Below are 20,536 nucleotides of genomic sequence, written 5' to 3' on the forward strand. Positions count from 1 at the left end.
AGTTCCCGGCCTCTGTGTGTGTGGGTGTGCCTGTGGGCGTGTGTGTGTGTGTGTGTGCGCGAGGGCTTTCGGGCATTAAGATGAAGCTTTAATGACCGACGCCAGCCAGCGCATCGTGTCGGTGGCTCCGGTTGCGACTGGCCCCACGATGCAGACATCCGTTCCCGTGCGTGCGGAGTGATTTTGGGGCACCGGAGGCGGCGGGGTGGTTTTGTTGCTGGTTATGCTCCAGTGGCCCGCTCCCCAGGCGTTCCAGCGAGCGTCGTCACCGTTTGGTCCGGGGTCCGGCCACCAAAGCTTCCCGATGTGTGTGCATTCAATTAAAATTTAAATGAGCATTTGGTGATGTCATTACGTTCGGATGATAATGAACAGGATTATATTCGGGGTGTTTCTCATCCTAACGTGTCGGCCCCCGGCGCCCGCACCACCCTCGACCGTCGGACGCTCCGGCGGCTCGGCCTTCCAGCTGCTGCTGGCGAGCCTGTTGCTCGGTGGCTCGACCCTACCGGGCGATGGCAGCGGCGGCGACGGCGGTGGCGGCGACGGCAGCGGACGGCTCCGGTCCGGTGCCGGCATCCTGGCCGTTCAGGCGTCTCCTCTTGCCCCAGGTTAGTATTGAGAGCGACTGTGATCACTGTTCTTTCCTGCCCGCAGTAGACCGGCTGGCTGGAGCACTACGAGTGTTATGGGGAGGTTCCCGGCCACTTTCCTGTGCACAATTGATTCATTTTATTGGTACGAATGTCCGCTGGCCGGCACTGGACATAAATTCAACCTCAGAGAGCCCCCGGAAAGCGTCCAGCGTGCGCGCGCCACGTTAATTAGAGGTTTAAACGACAAAACGACCTACCGGGCGCTGATTAGTGTTTGGCTGCTGCGTGGCCCGGTTTGGCATGCTGATTATTCGTTGGTTACTGATGAGAGCGTCCGGCGCCCCACGCCCACCCGGAGAACTGGGGAGTTTTCCGATAAACCCGGTCGGTGATGAATTCTCACCGCTGCCCGTTTGCGCGCCGGAACTGCCGGGGTGCTTTTGAATGGAAAACTTACCGGTTAACCGATGTGCAACCTTCCCCGAGGGGGGCCTGCTATTCAATTCACTTCGCTTTGAAGCTTTTATACCGAAAACACGGTTTTCCACCGCGGAGCGGAAAGTGTGTACTTTGCGTGCTGGCGTTGGCTTCCAAATAAATCCAACGCCGGGGGGCTCCATTCAGTTTGCTCATCCAACCGGTAGTTTCATCCCTCATTCGTGTGCAGCTTTCGAGTGAACCCCTTTTAACGGGCTGCAACATTATACGGGTTGCCGGGAGGGATCAGTTTGAAATCTATACACGAATAGTTCAACCGCAGTCAAAGAATATTTGATATGAAGTATTGGGGTTTTTTTTCTCTCTCGGATGACTTTTCGATAGTTTTGAATGATTATGGATTGCCTGCTCGGTGGACTGGTTTGGTTGGCCGGACTCTGCGGCTTGGGATTTTCCAATTCTCATGCGACGTGATAGCCGTTCCTAGCAATTACATGTCGGACGGCGCGGTCCGCATCAATATTTTATACGTTCCATCTGCGGACAACCAACGGAGGAACATTCGTTGGTTCGCCGACCACCGTTGGTGGCCGTTGAGGTGCTGAACGACTAATCGAGTGTTCGTGCTGGAAAATCGTAAACAAAAAAGGGCCCAAGAAAATTAAGCTACACGTCGTCAGCATGGTGGCCAGTAAACGATATCGGGCAACAGCGTGTAACCCCTGTGTCGGTGAGGTGGCCACGTTGTCCGGGAAGAGAGTTTAGCTTTCACCCCCGGATCGGGTATCGGGAGGGTTTTTAATTGATGGCAGTGTTGGGAAGAAAAACGGTCGCTTGATGCTGAAGGCCTTCATCACGTCGCTCCATCGAGAATAGGTGGCCCCGGCCGAGCGTGTGCCCCGTCACCTGGCAGAATTGAAATTTACGATAAATTATTTATAACAGCATATGTTACGCCCTTTGCTTGCGCTAGCCGATCAGCCGCCGTGCCGTGGCCGAAGGAGGTCGCGGCGGCCAGGAATATGCAACGGTGGAACCCACTCCGGTCACTCCGGTTGATGGATTGATTGAATTAAGCTCCGAAAGCCGGTGACCCGATTTTAATTGCTCGAACGCGGTGCCACTATCCGGGGCGCTAAGCTTTTTCCGGTCGGAAGGAGGCAGTTACTGCTGCGCTACACTGGGGCAATGATTTAATTTAATGCATCATTTTCCGACATGGCAGCGGGTACGGTTTGCTTGTTGCGCCCCCGAAGCCATCCGGTACCGATGGTAGCGATTTTTGAAGTCCCGGACACGAAATAACTCGCTGACGATGCTCGACTTCAATCAGTGCAGACTGATCGGCCGGGCGCGATGAATATTTTGCCTACTGCTCATTAGTGACGGGGTTGCGTTTGAAAGGATTTTATGTGGATTATTAGTCCTGTTGGCGTTGGGATGAAAATTAGTTTTGATTTGGTTTGCCAACTGAATGGGATGGCGATGGACCTGGTTTAGGGATACCTTTAAACGGTGGCCGGATGCCATGGAATCACCATCGTCATAGTGCACCGTGGGCATGCTTCTCTCAGAGTTAATTTACAGAACGGATAAACTTTGCAAACCGAACCGGTGCGGGTATTTGATTACACTTTGGAATGTTTCGAAGTTATGAGACTATATTATGATTCCATTTTAACAAGCTCAAGCTCAAGCTGCACTTCGTTCAATTTGAGCCATAAAAAATCGCATTATACATTTTAATAACTATTCGGTCCAATCCAGATTATGCTGCTCTGTTCAATAATTCAGTTACGATGCCGGGTCCCGGGCGCTTTCCCCGCTCCCCGTTTCTTGGCTGCAGGCTGCACTTCAACCAGCCTTCGCTCTAGGCGCATTTGCAACCTATTGGTGCATTATAGTTTAATAATCCTACCGATGGCGCGCAGCAAGGGCTTGTACAAGTTGCGCTCAGGTCGTGTACTCCACGCTGCAAACGGTCGCGGTCAGTCGGTTGCACCGGCGCATCGGGGACTGTGTCCGTTCGACAGCATAATATTCAAACACCGAGATAATTGAAACGGAACACATTCCGTGCGGATATGTTATTTGTAAGCGACCGGCGCGGTGGTTCCCGCGGCAAACAGTCGTTAAATTTGTAACAAATATTGTGCGTTGCTAGCGGCGACCGTTTGCATTTTAGAACGGGTCCCACGGGAGAAGGACTTACTGCCGTTGCGGCATATTCCGGATTGTTTGCCCCGCGTTCTATTTCCCCCCGGTGAGCATGCTTGCATGCACACGGTCAATCATTTTGAAGCCCCGTCGAGGAATTGGCCCCGTTTGTTACGTTAATTTGTTAATGTATTTTTTATATAAAATTTTCCTATTTTCGCAATGTTTGTTACTCGCGTACTTGAACTAATGATTGCAAAGTAGTTTGAACCTTCTTCAAAACCATGAAGTTTATCGACCACAACTTATATTATTAACTATCGTAGGAATCATTCGATGGTAGGTTCGATATCACGATAGTGATAAAATAAATGGAATGATAGTCATTGGGATGAATGTGATAATAACTGACAGAACATTATGTCTCGATCAATGCATTATTTTTGTATGTGCGCCGGTAGGTACTGCCTGAAGCCCAGCATAGGAGACAGTAACGTCACACGGGCCACTAGAAAATATTGCTTTGTCATTTTTTTTCTGATGAATCCCTGGTTTAAGCCATAAGGATGCTCGTCCTTCAGATCGGCTAATGAAATTTGATCTCAATTCTAATAGACCCAAATAGAATTTGCCGAGATTTGATCAATACTTTATGATTCACAGAGATAACTGCTTCTTGTTTCATGCTGAACGACTTCTTCGTAAAAACTTCCTAGGGATCGTGGGACAAGCGTTATGTTTCGAGGAGAACTGTTTGCAAACCTTAAAACCCTTCGTTCGGTTTTGTTCGCGAGAAGCTGATCAAGCTGAACACAAAAACCTGACAGTTTTCAATCTGTTACCAGAGACGCATTCGATTGAACGCGCAAGTTACCGACAAAAATCTAATTAAACTGTGAAAAGACAATAACCGATCGCCTTCAAACCGACTGCACTGCATCAACAAAGTAGTAAATCAAAGGAACAAAATCGGCGTTTGCGCGCTCGGCACCACCCATTCAGCCGGCGTGTCGCGGCATTTGAATAATTAACCGTGCGCGGATTGTACCAGGGTCCTGTGGCCGCTTAGATTGAGCCCCGCGCCTAGATGAACTTTTCCGGCAACAAAATTAAAACGCAACAATTCACTCCGAGCAGCGAATCAATCGGTACGCACGGGGAGGTGAAGTGTTGTGTTGATTTGTTCATTGTTCCGTTTTGTGCGATATCGGTCCCGCTGGCCCGCATTGGCGAGAGTGTGTTGTGTGTGTTTTGTTTTGGTTTTGTTTCTCCATCCGCACGCCACTTTTTTATGTAACAATCCGGTGTAGTTAGTTGCGCTAGGCCAGCACTCTATTGCTACTAGGGCCAGCGAGCGAGGGAGCGGATTTTATTGATGCTTTTTCTTTTGTTGTTGGCCGCGGTCTGTCTCTTTCACGCTCTCTCTATGTTTCTCTAGCTCGCCCACTTTGCATGAGGTGCAGCACCATTTGTTTGCACTCACGTTGCGCGAGCTAATTGTGTTAGCGTTTTGTTGCCCAATTGGGTAAAAGGCGAAGCATGTGCAGAATCAGTATCAAAACACTTAGCTCCGCTTGGCGTGAAGGCTCGTGGAGGCCTGCACTACCCTTTCGGTTAGTGCACCGTGAAATTGAAGCTGTACAATGGCGGTATTGCTGCTCAATTTTAGACTGCGCGAAACACTACCGTGTCAATAGTGTGATAGATTGCCTTTGTAGCGCCGGCTTTGCGATTTCTCCTGATTCCGCGGATTTAGCTGAATGTTTTGGTTTATTCTGGTTGGCATAGTGTTTGGTTTTTCTGATATCTAAGTTGTTTAGTTTAGCTTTCCACATCCGATGCGTTGCATAACGTTTTCTGCCTCTTTCCTAACGTATTTTCCTAATGTGATCATGCATTATTTATTCAATTTAAAAAATGAATATAAAATTTTTTTGTTTAGTTAGTTTTGTGAATTTTTACGCATCTTAAAAGTTAACGATCTATGTCATTACGACCTTCACTTTGTTTTGTGTGTGCTAATTTTGCGTTAATTTATTATTTTCTTTTCTCAAGGACTGCTTTTGTTTCATTTTAACGCCTTTTACTTTCCCTTACTGTCGTTTAACAATTTTGCCCATGCATAAATGCGCTTGGCAAATACTGCCACCTCCTATAACTTATCACTCCGTGCCATATCCGTGCGTTTCCTTCCGTTGGACTCCAAAGCACTCCAATGATCGCCCTGTTTTACGGGTCGCGCACACCTCACTCTATTTGTTTCGCAAGCCCCCGCCGTGCCCCACTGGGCGGCCCATTGTAGCGCGATCTCGGGTGTGATCTCCTGTTGAGCGGAAAATCGAATCGCAACATTGCACGCGAAACAAAGGCAATCGAGCGGTTAAAGCGCGCACGACGGTGAACAAGCGGAACGGAGCCGCGTAGAAGGAGTGACACGATTTAAATAGGAAAAAAGATAGAGGTGTATGGAGCAAAGCATACAAAAAAAAGGAAACACAAATAAAAACAATAAAGCACGACGTGAACAGATGCCAGACAGCCGTGTGCCGTGTGGCGTGCAATTGCACTTTCGGGTGGCGCACGCTGCATAAAGGGCATTCTATGCCGGGGTAGGGCGCGGACCTTAGTATTGGTGCACAGCGACAAAACAGCTTATAATCCCATTGCTTCGCACGGCCAAATGCTGGGAGCCAGCAGTAGCAGTAGGTGAAGGACACGCAGCAGGACGCAGTAGTAACAATAATGGAAAACAAGCATTCAAAGCGATGGGTTCCCGTAAAGGAAGAAGCACACTCTGTTGGTGCTCTAACAGCACATTAACACGGCAGGTTTATTTTGCACTATTTATTAGCGTTCCAATTGCTTCGCCGGACGCGACATCGTGATGATTTTTCCATTGCTACCACCACCACCGGACACAGTCGGAAACGTTGGCGCCCCGGATGTTAATTATTCGCTAAAAGACCGAAAAAGGACCATCAGTGAGGAAACCAACGATGACGCTGGCGGGCGCTTTAAATTGGAGGTCGGCGCGGGAAAACTTGAGGAGTTCGAAGTTTTCACAGACATCGCGCTTCTCTGCGGGCTTCGCTGGTTCTAATCGCCCACGGCTCGATGCGAATCGGTTGCACCCCCGGGGGCACAAATTGGAATAGTTATCAAACTTTTCCGCGAGTTTACCCTTTTTTGTTGGATTTCTTTGCCGCTTCTTTTCGGTAGCGCCGTCTGCCGTTAAATTCGCCCGGCCAGTCCGGGCTCTTTTCCGGGAGCTAATTGCAAACACTGCACAACATCAACCGGCGTTGACGGCGATGCGACGGCGCCGATCGATCACTCATGATGCCAACCGATCCATTTTTAATAAACTCACCCAACTGGGAACCGGAACCACATTAGGCGGAGCGAGTGCAGTGCTGATGAGATGAACTCGGGCTGTGGGTCGCGTAATTAAAATACTCCTCCTTTCACGTCGTGCAGCGGATAAACTTCGTCCTGTCGGCCTGGTCGGGCCTGACGATCCGTGACGACTTCTCCGGGCGCTCTTGAGTCGTGCAGAGCCTTATCACCCCGGGGGGGGCGATGGCTATGTGTGAGGTACTCTGCGCAAATTGAAAATGGATTCCATTTCGGCTGCCGGGCTTTCGTGTCCGGAGCGTGTTTGGCCCATTTTCTTGAGTTTTGGGGGCCCCACGACGGGATTGGAACACGATTGCCCGATCAATAGTCATCCTCGTCCGATTCGCCGATGCGCCTCCGGATGGGAAGTTATAGTTTCCCGTCTCCGGAAGCTTCAGTACGGGCACACCATTACCAGTACCTCCGCTGCTCCGGTGTACCGTCCGAGGATGTTGGGAGGACGATGTTGGGGGGATGTTGTGAATAAACTTTACGATAAATTAAGAAATAATAGCTGCAGGATAATTGATTCGGTCGAAGTTGTGCTTCTTCAGCTCGTTTGCATTTGCCCGACAGAGAGAGAGAGAGAGAGACCGAGAGAGACACTTAGAGAGAGACTGAGAGAGAGACTGAAAGAGAGTTCGATTGTGTGTTGAGAATGTTCCTCTAGATTTGGCGGGTTGGCGCTCGCGGTGGAAATGTGCGTTAATAAAACAGAAATTGGTTTACGTTTGGCTGGTTGCGCGCTGCTAATGGCGGCGGAGCCGGCGCCGATGCACACATAATTTGATTGGGGAGGGCCCATAAATAAAAATCACCCACCCTGGGGGGGCTTTGTTCGCGCGCAGGGATACACTGTGAAGTAGTATTAAATTTAATTTCACCTCTTAATTGAAGCATGGATCCAAGATAAATACACTTTGTTATGGTTGTGTTTTTTTTTCGTCTCCGGTGTTTCGTTCGCCCTCCGAGATGCCCGAGCTGGTTGATTGGTTCTTAATTAAATTCGATAGCAGAGCGGATCATCTTGGATTCGGCTTGCCTGTCGATGGGCCCGGTTGGCATTTGTCTGATTTTTAATGTTTCCCTAATTACTACGAGTTGAGTTTACATTAAACGAGAACCGTTCTTTTAGCACGATGCTGATGTACAGTACCGTATTTTTCCGTGTATAACGCGCACTTTTTTCCCAATTTTTTTAGCTCTAAAATCTGGGTGCGCGTTATACAAGGGGAGTAAAAATTTTGTCTCCTCCAAACATACAAATGTGCCCTTTTAGGTACATATTCTATGGTATTATTGAATAAATTATGAAATGAAACACTTGTTAGGAATATAATTATCCATACAATATCGTTATTAAGTCATGGCAGGGAGTTAAAACAGAAGTTGTTGTGAAATCATTTAAAAAATGTGGCATCAGCATGGATCTGAAGATGTTGCAATTTATGAGGACTCTTCAGAGAGTGAGAATGAGGAGTACAGTGAAGAGCAATTAGAGAATATCAATTTCTCAGACAGCAGTGAATATGAGTTTGAAGATTATTACGAAATATAAAATACTAGTATGTCTTTTGCAATGTATACGCATTTTATCTGTAGTCTACTTTAGAATATTTATAGAGTATTTAGAGTAATATATTATTATCATTTGGTATTTGTTGGATACCACATATCTGAAAAATGTAAAGTAAAAAACTTTTTTTCCAATTTTGGTCTCGTAAAATATGGGTGCGCGTTATACACGGGTGCGCGTTATACACGGAAAAATACGGTAGTTTGTGAGTGCCCGTAAAAAGGACCCGAACCACCGAACTCCGGACTAAAGGCAAATTATTGCCAAATTATTCGCTTTTACGATCTGCCAAAGGCTCTCCAAAAGCACTTTAATGTCTGTGGCGCCGACGGGGCTAGTTTTAGTACGCCGTGTGGTTGCACTACTCCCTGGCTGGGTAGAACCTTGAGAAGTGTCCTGCTTTCTGTGCTTGGCTGGAGGTGGCAAAGAAAATAGCTCCACCAGATGGCGCGCCCGTTTGCGCTCGGTTTAAATTGGGTAAGTGTCGTACTTGTTGTGGCCACGGGCGAGCTCTCACATATACACGCGAACGGCCGGTGTGTAAAACGTTTTAATTAAAGCCACACAAGCCACGGCCACGGGTGCTCATGTTTTAAGGACAAACGTTTGCTTTGCACCGTTGGAAGAAGTGGCGGCGATAGTTTTCCCGGGCACTTTGGGTCCTGGTCTCAAGACGCGCCAGGATGGGTTTTTGGGGGTGTTATGCCCTTTTTTATGCTCTCCCTAATTGTGCTCGCTACGCTTAAGGGCCTCCCACAGAGAGAGAGAGAGAGAGAGAGAGGGCGCCAGTGTTTATGGGTTCTCGTGTACACGACCTCGTTAAACTGTTTGCCTTCCATTACCGGTTCCGGACGAGAGAGGCTGTCCCGCGTGCAGCAATCCCGCGGGAAGCAGCCATCCGACGTGTGTCCCGTCCCGACCGGATCTGGGACAAGCGGCACCGTCAAGACGTTTGATACAGGCGCACGGGCGGCGTGATGCAGTGGCAGGTGGCCATTTCCTGGTGACCTTGCGCACATGCGTCTCTGTGTGTGCGTGAACCGACGCTGAATAATGCATCCTGATGGTCTGAAGTGCGCCACAGCTGAGTTGTCTCTTGGGTGGGATGGCCATTCGCGACAGGGAGCCCACACCTGCGCCTGTTTTGGGAATCATAAACATTCCGCTCCTTGATGGCTGAGTCCACCTCAGCCCGATCGGCCCGATTCTTCATTAGCCCTCAGCACTTCTTTCGCCGGCTGTCATCCCTTTCGGGGACATCGTAGTCATAGTCGTGCGTGGCGGATTGGCATGGCCGAATGAAGTTGTGGCAGGACTTCCGGTGAAACTAAGCGCCTATAATTTGCTCCACCTGCAACCGCTCTCCGGGGATCTCCTGAACTCTCCCGGCTAAATGGCGTTTTGTGTGTGGTTCGGGCGAGAACTAAGTCCCGGTGAGATCCGCTTCCGGGACTGTATCGGAACTGGGACGGAAGCAAATTGGTGCGAACCTTTCAGTGTCCCCCACAGCATTTGGTGGTGCGTGGCCAATGCATCCTAGGAGCCTGGACTGTTTCTTTTGAAGCCAGCCCCGGGGCCACTCATCAAAGCCGAACGATGGCCGGTGGACACCCCAAGACAAAGTGTCAGGCCCGGCTAGACGAGCTGCTCGTCCGATAGTTTGTCTTTCGCCACTGCACAGCACGGCCGAACCAGGCGCACCGGGAATGACATCTACATCTCTCGACGGTTATCACATTTCGGTCTTCTCGTCGAGCGGCCCCCTTTCTGTGTCTCCCGACTCGGGAGAATTCCTGTCCAGCGGCTGGGTGATTTGTGTCCGATCCTAGGAACGTCTCTTCCGAGATGCATGTCCGGTGAGCCTCCGGTGTGTTCGGGTTAAAAGGTTACGGCCCGTGTCCGGGTATCCACTTCACTACGTCACTGGGACGGATGGCACAAAAAACGGCCGCACTTTGATGATGGTAATTTGAGGTTTTGAAGTAGGTTAACAAGACGAAAATGGAATGACTGGCCCAAATGACCGGATCGAAGCCCGGGAACCGGGAAGTGACTGGCGCCGCGTGTGTGACCGACCGATAGAGCGGATAACGACCAGCGGGAGAGAAGTCAGTAAAATATGACGACGAGCAGCAGGAGATTGGTCAGAGGTCCAATCGGGCAGGGCTCCGGTTGTCGTGGCCGTTGTAGAACATGCAGCCGGCACAGACAAAAGCAAAAAGGAAAACGGGGTTTTTTCGGGGAAAACACGCAAAATGGCACGGAAAAGCCAGTGGGTGCTTCGGAAACGACCCGGCTGACCCGGCTTAGTCGTTCGGCGATTAAAAGGCGATTAACGATGCCGGGCCCATCCCATCGTGTTGAGTGCTTTGGGCACTTTGAACGACCCCGGGGGGGATTAGTAACGTCGCGGACCGCGCTTAGTTGGCGTGTTGAGTGAAATGGTTCCCTAATGGTGCTGCGTTCTGGTCCGAAAAAAGCGCTTCCTGTTATCAGGTGAATACTTGTTTCCGTTCGTTTCGGATACGTGTAATTGCACGGATCCAGAGGGCAATCTTTCACTTTGCAAATATTATCTGAAGGATCGATTCCAAAATAAGGTTGAAAGCCACTGAGAGCAAATAGGGAAATTAGCATCACGGCGCTAGGTGTACGACGGTAGCGGGTGCTTCTTGTTGGGTGCGAAATTAACACGGCGGAGGCCGACTTGGCTGTGACTCATGTGTGTCGCGCGTTGTCACAGCGATACCGAAAATAAGAAGGATAAGGGTCGTAAAATAACGTGATGGCAACTTTCGTAAAGTTTCACTCTCCCGCTACAAACGCTTGGCGTGCGCCGATAATCCGAAGATGATGACACATCCGAGCAAATAAACCCGCCTCTCAGAGCGCCGCCCGACACCGTTATGTTGAAAGTCTCGGTCTGGTTCTGGGCCTCGGATAAAACGCGCGCGTCTCGCGTGTGTGCGGTTGATGCTGTTTTTATTGCCGGAAAGTTTTGTTTGTTTCATCGTGGGCAGCAGGGTGAGGCGCAAGAGGCCCTGTGTGATAAGACCTCCGACGCCGCCAGGTGCGGTGCCTGTGAAGCTCGTCGGCAATCGGCTTGCAAAAGTTCCTGTTCGACGAGACCGGCGAAAATATTTGGCTTCGAAAACAGTTTCTTCGAGTTTCGAAGGTTTCGCGTTGGGTGTATCTGACTTAGAAGCCTGGTTTTTGTTTGCTTATTTTTACATTGACGCTTTGGTTTCTTTGCAACCTTTCCAGGGAACGGCCTTTCCTGCCTTTTTACGATTCATTTGGTATTATAATATTCTTTATTAACTTGAAAAATGTTTAACATATTATAGTTTACTATGTGCCGTGAAATTCAATCAATAAATCGATCCTCTTTTGCAACAGTGGCAAATAAACGCGATCGATTGGCTTCGACGGACGAAAGACTTCAACGATCGCCGATCGGGTGATGTTTGCAGGCGACGAACCGCCCACAAATGGAGGTGCCATACTCTGGCGACCCAGTTTTCTTTCACCGGGAGCCATCTTCGGACAAACCAGTTTGTTTATTACCGCTAACCGTATTTACTTTTGGCCAACATTTGCCAGCAGCGATCGAGCGGTCGGTTGTTCTTTCTTTTTTTTCTGGTTTCTACCCAGAAGCGTCCCATTCGCGCAATACTTTCGAGGTGTGTGGAGTCCTTCCCAGAATGGTGATTATTGACACGCAGGAGGGATTCATATTGTTGTGTGGCTGTCACTTGCCTCTAGACGCTTGTGGCGGGCAGCACTCTGCGCTGCGCTTCCAATTTTTAGCTTACGATATGATATGAGGCGCTGTATCAACAGCTTAGCCAAGAATGGGCATCCAACAATCGACACGCACCCACACATACACACACATACACACACATACACACACGAGTGGATGAATCGTTAAAGCGATTTGGTAATATTGACAGAAATTCCGACTCAGCGGCAGAGCGGATCTTCGGGGCGAAGTGACGGCCCCGAGCATCATCTTCACCGTTGACGGGCGAGCGCAGCCGTCCGGAAACTGACACTCCATTATAAGGACTTTGGCTATCCGGTAGCACTTCCTTCCCGGAGCTTGGCAGGACCAGGACCTGGCTCGAACGTATGTCTTCAAGTGGCGCAGTGGCGAGGACACTGTTGCTGTCGATGTTCGTCCCGCTGGGGCGGAAAATTGATATTTTGATAATGGCCTGCGGAGACGTCGGAAATGCTGATTACAGACAGTTTTCGAGCAGATGATTGTTGCTTCGTGCGAGTAGTTTGCAGCGTGTGATGCTGGGCGCCATGAGTTTTGGAATATTGAATTTCTATTGAATGGCTTTTGAGCAGAGAAAGTTTCTTCGAAGTCGAATCATTCGACGCGGTTATTTGAATATTAATATTCGTTATAGTTTCCCCTTTTGTCTGCCCATCGGTTTTATTTCATCAAATCAAACCAAACGTTCGGTGCCCGTATGCTTGTGGCTTAACTAAGTCTTTGTTTTTTTCTCGTTTTAGGTAAGCGGCTCACGACGGCCAACCGTTGAAGTTTGTACAAAACGCGATGGTGTCACCGTATCCGGTCAATGTTGCGCCAGCCAGTCAGCGAACGCGGCTTCTTGGGCTGAACTCACACAATCGATGGTGGTGACTGGCATTCATTGGCTGATTGCCGGAGTGCACCAAAGAGTGCACGAGGTGTAAGGACGTCATTTTTTAAATCTAAATGCAAGGCGGTCCACTGAACAATCACAGATAAATCTCCGACTCCGCGTACTTGACACCGTTCTGGGCCGTGGGCTTTATTTCCTCTTCATTTTCAGACGCGCGTTGATGCTCAGAGATTTATGACGTTTCGTGGTAGGTCCGTGCGTCCGGCGGCCATTACACCGATTACACAAACAGGCCAGCTAGCTCGTGTAGCCGCTAAGAAAACCCTTCAAGTAGCGGACAGCCCCTGTCTTGGCCTCGAAAATGGACGGGAGTTACCAAAGCGACAGCATCGAGGGCTTTTTCGAGGGGTTCTGTATGAACCATAAGCATAACCACCGATACGGTTGTGTGAATCGTGTGCTCGAATGAAGCTTTCGCACTCCTACCAGGCGGTGGTCATGTCGCGCCGTGAAGAGTGGGACGGGATCGAGAAAACCAATGTTTTGGTTGCGATCGGATGAGCTTGCGACTATGCTTTGAATGGGTTTATTAATATGCTTTGGGGCAAGCGCCGAAAGACCGAACTAACAGCCACCGGGGACCTGGTCAGAGCCTTTCCTTGAGACACTTCGATCGAGTCGCGAAATCGGTCGTGTCATAATATTCGTGCGGAAAAGAACGACCAAGGGCTGTGGTTGTGTGTTAACCCACGATCAACCCGGTGCGGTGGTAGTGGTGCCCGATGATCATCTGACCATCGCCGCGAGGGGGGCACTAGTGTGTAGTGGTGTACAGTTGTCTCTGCGGACTTGTTGAGTAATGGCTGAGGCTCGCGTCTAGCGCTGCGTCGCGGGGTGAGATCGTGGGTGTCTCCAGCCAGAACCGGTTCCGAGTCGTCCGCCCCTTTCAACCCGCACTCACCTACTTCACCCAGCGTTCCCAAGACGATCGGTTGTGGTAGTGGTGACAGTGATCGCTGCCGACGGACGTGGTCGTGAGTAAAGCTCGTTTTCGGGGTGGCCGTGACGCTAAAACGGCACCGAACCGTTCCACGCGCCGTCTCTCGTTAAGCTTAGAGCTCCGTGGGGCCACGGGGCTCTTTTACGATCAACGACTGGCGGCTGATGAGGTTCGAAAGGTTTCTTGGTCGTGCTGTATGATCGGATGGATGGAGATAAGGGCAGATGATGAGCGCAACGCGGCTCTACGGTTTTGACACTCACTCGAGAGTACATTAGCCTGTGGCTGATGGCTGATGAACCAATCCAATCTGGGATGTGTGATGATGTCATTACACGGCACTACTCTGCTGAGCAATTTCGAGAAACATATTGCCAATGATGATACGCTAATGCTATTTTTCCATAATTTACATTTATTCATAGTAAGAAATCAAACCTAATTCCCTCCATCTGTTTTTTGAGTTCATTTTCCACCAGTCAAATTCGGTTTATTAAACGCATTTATAATAAAGAGCATTTGTTATGGGTCGGAGGAAAATTGTGTACATTATCGTTGTGCTGGAATGGTATTGTTGGTATTGTTCAGTATCTCAACTGAAAGTAAACAGGTCTCAATACTGGAGATCTATTTGACGAAGGGCAATTTTCGAAGAAGAATACCATATATGTAAAGTGGTCAAGCTTTAAATTAGCCTTTTTAAAGGATTGAACAGCTGAAGACCTAATTCGACCCGACCGCCGGCCATTTAATGCGAGTGCCTCAAAAACCTTTTTCCAAAGACTCACAGCATCTCCATTCGTTAAGTTATTTTACAACACATTTACCGTCTTTTGCTCTTTAAACGGTAGTACATAAAGTTTTGTGACCTTATTTCGATTGGAAGTTGTCCTCCTCATTAATGAATACTGCGAAAAAAAAAACTTTTTTGAACTGATCGACGAGCTTGACATCGCGCCATCAATCGGCCCTTGTGATGGCCGTTAATTGTGTGTCCCATTTGACAGCATTTTAAACAGTCTCACGAGCGATACAAGGGGACACGTCCGATACAGTTTCTCGCTTCCGATTCCGACAGTAATGAAGCAAAAATTTAACGTAATTTGCAAAACGCCCGTTGAACTCCGCCATCGATACCGAGGCAGAGTCGAAGAGGAATTAAAAGACGGGAGGACCGCGCGAAATGCGCGATCCCCGCGAGCCGGACGAACTTTACCGCGAACCGGACCGGCAAAATGTGGTAAACTTTTCATGATTTATTCGTTATTTGTCACTCGATAAGCACGTGGCGGTACCGTGGCGCCGGTGCAGGGTGACAGTTGTTGGCCTCGCGCGGTCTGCGCGATTGCTCCTTTTCCCGGGAATTGATGTGAAAAGTTTCGTCTTTCGCTTCCGCCTTTCGGCCCGGTCCGCCGCGGCATGAATGGCCGCAAAGCTGCCGGTCGGCGGAGAAGTTGTGGTCAACACCGATGCTGGGAATTGTTCTTGTTCTCGGACCACATCTCATTTGGGGCGCATTCCGGCCGGCTGCCGTTGCTGCCCGGGACGACAATCGACGTCAAGCGCTGTTGTGTAGTTAAAATTTTAATTTACGACAGCTGGTCAAGTTTGGTGCCAAAGTTTCCGGCAATGGTTTGCTGGAGGTCACGGTGGGCGCGCGTTCTGCGCTGGCACAGAGCGGCACCACAAAGCGATACTGGAACGGGGAGAGCTGGTTGACGGAGATCCCAACTGACGGGACAATCTGTGAATCTGTGTTTTACAGACCGACCGACCACGGACGGTCTGCCGATGCCAAACCGAGAGACACTCGCCCGAAGTCGGTCGCGTCCGGTTTCCTTTACGCCTCTCTAATTTGAAATTTTCCGCAAAACCGTTGTGCGATAGGAAAACGTCCGAGAAACGTCCACAAAGTGCGATGGATGGTGCAGGCCTGCAGAGCAGGAGAGGCGCCCCTGCGCGGGTTGGCGGTATGTTTTCTAATTTGAAGCTTGTTTTGGCGAACTAATTACTGGGTATTTATCTTCCGAAATACGGACACCGATGCGACCATGCGACTCCATCCGGCGAGATTCGGTTGGTTTGTATCGTGAGCTCCTCCACTTGGCTTCGGCCTTCAGGTTTCGGGTTTTCGGGAGGTTCTTTGTATTGAATTGAGATTAAGAGATTCGAAGCTCATGGAAATCGGGCTGCACGACCGTGTAATTAAATTGGATTAGCGACAAAGTTGAAATAGGAGACGTATTCTAGGCCGCAACTCTCTGGCGAATATCAGTCCAATTCGTGGAATTGGTGGTCTTGTATTTCAGACACTGTACTTGCCGCTGGTGGAAGCTAAGAATCAATTCCGCTTTGGATGATCTTGGTGATTTATGGGGTTTAGCGTTTCGAAATGCTATAACTTCTACTACAGCGAAATGGTTTATCTAGCATTTTCCGAATTAGGGGTGTATTTTTCCATCATTTTAGCAACGTATAGATTTGCCTAGTATAGTTCTATGTAGTGATGTCTCTCTGTTGGTGGAGACACGACCGAGGCATCTGTAAAGAGTTACCAGAATTTGGAAGAGTAAATGTATTGCAACTTAATTTTTACACATCATTGAGGCTAATAAGGGTTTCTTAGATGTTCGATGGGATTTGTTTTACTTGCTTACGTAGTTTTAGTTCAAACTTCAACCGGTATATTTAAATGGTGGTATACACACATGACCTAATCTTTTTGAATGATTGGCTCAATAATGTTAAAATAATTTAGAGTGCTTTACAAAGCTATAGTTTATGATGGTGTACCTTTTCTTCACATCCACTTAAATGGTGATCGTCGAATTCTTCTAACAATCGCTCGCAAGCATAAGATTTCCAGCGATCTAACTACGAAGGTCACTATTTATATTTCGGGAATTGGCAACACTGATGTCATGTGAGTCCATCTGATGGTTCCATCGTAAAGTTTGACATTTTTGACGACATACGTACTCAGAACATTTTGTCATACGGACGCTATTTGTTTATTTTATATTTAGTTGAAAGTTTCGTCTCGGCAAAAAAATGGAACTGAATCGTGAACATTTTCGAGCGATGATTTTTTACGACTTTCGACGTGGATTATTACAACAAGAGTGCGTCAATCAACTTAATTTGACTTTTGGCGATGATGCTCCATCAAAAACCACTGTGTATCGCTGGTATAGTGAATTCAATCGTGGTCGTAGTTCGCTGTCCGACGAGTTTCGTGAAGGTCGTCCAAAATCGACTGTAGTGCCAGAAAACATCGATGCTGTGCACGAAATGATTAAGCAAGATCGTCATGTAACCTATTGTGAGATTGCGGCATCCCTAAGCATTAGTTCCACCAGCATATATGCGATTTTACATGAACACTTAGCTGTGCGAAAATTATGTTCACGTTGGATCCCACATAATTTGACAATCGCTCAAAAAAAGGCTCGTGTCGATTGGTGCAAAGAAATGCTTCAGAAATACAATCGCGGTGCTTCAAAAGACGTTTATAAAATCGTGACAGGTGACGAATCATGGATATATTCGTATGAGCCCGAAAGTAAGCAGCAATCGACTGTATGGGTGTTCCAAGATGAACCAAATCCAACAAAAGTTGTTCGCACACGAAGCACTTCAAAGAAAATGGTGGCCTGTTTCTTCGGAAAAACTGGTCATATTGCAACAGTGTCTCTAGAGGATCGTAGAACAGTAAATTCTGAGTGGTACACAACCATCTGTTTGCCAGAAATCTTCGGTGAAATAAGGAAAACAAACAAGAGACGTCGGATTGTTCTTCATCATGACAATGCCAGCTCTCACACATCGGCTCAAACAAGAGACTATTTGAGCACTCAAAACATCGAATTGATGGGTCATCCGCCGTACAGCCCTGATTTGGCACCCAATGATTTCTTTTTGTTCCCATCCGTGAAGAATAAACTGCGTGGTCAACGATTTTCATCGCCCGAAGAAGCTCTTGAAGCGTTCAAAAATCATGTTTTGGAGATACCTCATTCGGAATGGAATAAATGCTTTGAAAATTGGTTTAAGCGCATGCAAAAGTGTATCGATCATCGTGGCGAGTACTTTGAAAAACAATAAAAATATATTCGCAGCTTCACTATTTGTTTTTGTTCCTATTCCCGAAATATAAATAGTGACCCTCGTAGAATGATCTTTTACTGTAATGAATAAATAAATCAAGCATTGCTCAAAATGGCCCATTCTCCACTAAACTCTTTGGTGCTGTAACAATATTTATATTTTTTCACACCTAAATTTTAATCTGTTTCTTTTATTGTTTATACTAGTTACTGCTCCATTGTGATGCGAGTCTTTTTACTATTATTTTTGGAGTGGAGTTTTGGAGTTTTATATAAGATTCCCCTATGAACTAAAACATGCTTCGAAACAAAATAAGTAATTAACACAACTGATTAGGATGTTTCACCACTTGGAGTAATTTTTTTGAACCCCGATATCGCAAATTGTCCTTTCTTCACGTCATTTTTTTTCTACAATTTTCCTGAAAACCCGTCATTTGAATTAAGCAGCTATATTTGCTTTTGATACACAATGTTAACCCGGCTTCATTAGAACAATGTTGGCATCGTCAGTTGGTATTGTAAATATGTTCAATTTCATACACCGAAAACGCAGAAAGATGAGGTTTGCTGCGAATTTGAGCACCATCAACAGGATGCCCGCTGCAACCCCCGTTTTCCCTTTGTCGTGCATCGTAATCCCGTTTAATCCAGATACAAACCAACCCGCGTGGGAGCTACCCCGCAGCAGTGGGTGGAAGTAGGAAGCAGCAACTGTTTTTCCCGCACCGCGAGCACCTTCCTCGGGGCTGTGAATTGAAATCCGCACAACCAACGGTACCCTCGCCAGCTAATCGGAGCATTAGTCCGGCAAAACCGGGAATCAATGGTCCGCCGGGGCCCGAGGGGTTCCCAAAACTCGGCCCAGTTCGTCTCGCAATCTCTACGCAACCGATGAGATGAAAGCAAAAGGGAACTCCAGTTGCGGGAGCTCCAGTTCTGGGAGTGGTTCGGCGTGAAATGTTCTATTAACCCTCTTTCCTCGGCCGATACAGATTGCGAAAGAGGAAAAAATAAATGGGCAAAATGGGGAGAAAATGGGGAATGTGGTCTGATTCGCGGGAGGCAATCATTGGCCGGAAGTGCGCCACTTCTGACGCCTAACGTGCGTTCCTCCGACGCAAGCAATTACTTCGCCTTCGCGCGAACAGCTTTCTGTCAACGTGGCCTTTGGGTAGGTCTAGATACTCGTGTATGGGTGTGTCTGTGTTGCAGCCATTTGCACGCAGTTGGTGTTGGTGGTTATGTGGAACCGTTTCGCAACCGTTCTTGAGTCAGATCCGCGGCGAACCGAGCGCGCGGAACTGACGCGAACCGGTCAGAAGAGTAATGAACCATCGGTGGTGCCATCGGTGCCCTTCGCGCACGCAGGTGATGCGGCGGTGTGGTTCATCGACCGTAACAGTACATCAGCAAGGCCCCTCCGTAGACCCTCGCAGACGGCGCACCAACCCCCCCTGGGAGACATTCCTGGCGGCGATCATCGTGCAGCGGGCCGAAAAAGAGTTGATTTCCGGGACAACCTGAGTCACGTGTGCGTGCGTGTGTGGGATCGGTTTGTTTGTTTGTTTCGGTGTTGGTAATAAATCTCCGTCACTCTCCGGGAAAACTTGCTTCCCATCTCATCTGAGACACGAGACACAAGCACCGTCCAAAGAGACGGCGGCAGCCATCAATCGATGACTTCATCAATCATGGTGCATTCCGGTCTGGCGTAGCGGAACCTCGTTCGCCGTCCTCTCTTTCTCTCTCTCTCTCAAGCTCTGTGTTGTGGTCCACGCGCCAAAGATAAACAAATCATTCTCGCGAACCATCCCGATCGCGGGATTCGGGAAGTAAAAGTTTTAGGTTAAACTTCTTGGTGGCTGACGATGGCGCGCGCGAAACGGTGGTCGATGGCCGCCGGCATCAGCGCACACAAAACAAACATTGGACAATGAGAAGGGGATAAACGCAGCCCAAAAAGAAAACCGCAGGTCTTAAGGAAACGGGCGCGCGGGAAAGTTACACGCGGAGATCCGAATATCCGAAAAGAAGCGGCAAAAAAAGTTCCAAAGACCAAAAGTTGATTATAACATCAAGATAAATTTGACCTCGGTCGGGGCCGGTGGCTAACGAGTAAGGATACGGACTTTGATCGGGAAGTTACGATACCGGAAGCGGAACCATTAGGGCGCGCGGCATCATCACCGCTCCACAGGATGCTTTTGTGGCGGTCTTCATTTCGGAGTTGGAAATGAAATATTTCTAATTGCTCTATCGGACGCACCCGACCGGAAGTGATTTCCAATTCCGATTCGATCCCCGATCGGAACCGGGAGGCCCAGGAATGCGGCAAGAATGCCCCGCCTGTCCAGCACTTATCGGAAAACGAACCACTTCGTAGAAGTACTTCGTCGGCACAGTCAAGTAGAGGGTCTCACTTCCGCCCTTTTTTCCAACGGAAAAGATATCGAAATTTGTGAAAGAATGCAATGAAATTTAAATGGCGAGAGCACGCAAGTGATTGAATTCTTTTCCGGGTCCAGCCGTCCGTAGCCCGGAAATGGTCCGGAAGTACCGCTAGGTTGTCTCTTTGCGGTGGTTGTCATATTTTGGCTCCATTATCTGCTGCGACATGATAAGGCAACCCGGGGAACCCATGT

General features: G+C 48.5%; 1 protein-coding gene across 1 annotated transcript in view; it reads left to right on the top strand.

Moving 5' to 3' along the window:
* Nucleotides 1–361: 361 nt before the first annotated feature.
* LOC131207497 (uncharacterized) overlaps nucleotides 362–20,536 on the top strand; it is a 140,855-nt gene continuing 120,680 nt past the window's right edge. Inside the window, exons 1-2 of the mRNA XM_058200112.1 lie at nucleotides 362–468; nucleotides 553–611. Of these exons, the coding sequence (XP_058056095.1) occupies nucleotides 362–468; nucleotides 553–611 (166 nt within the window). The remainder of the gene's footprint in view (nucleotides 469–552; nucleotides 612–20,536) is intronic.

This window comes from Anopheles bellator, chromosome 2 (genome assembly GCF_943735745.2).
Source record: "Anopheles bellator chromosome 2, idAnoBellAS_SP24_06.2, whole genome shotgun sequence".
Taxonomy (NCBI): domain Eukaryota; kingdom Metazoa; phylum Arthropoda; class Insecta; order Diptera; family Culicidae; genus Anopheles; species Anopheles bellator.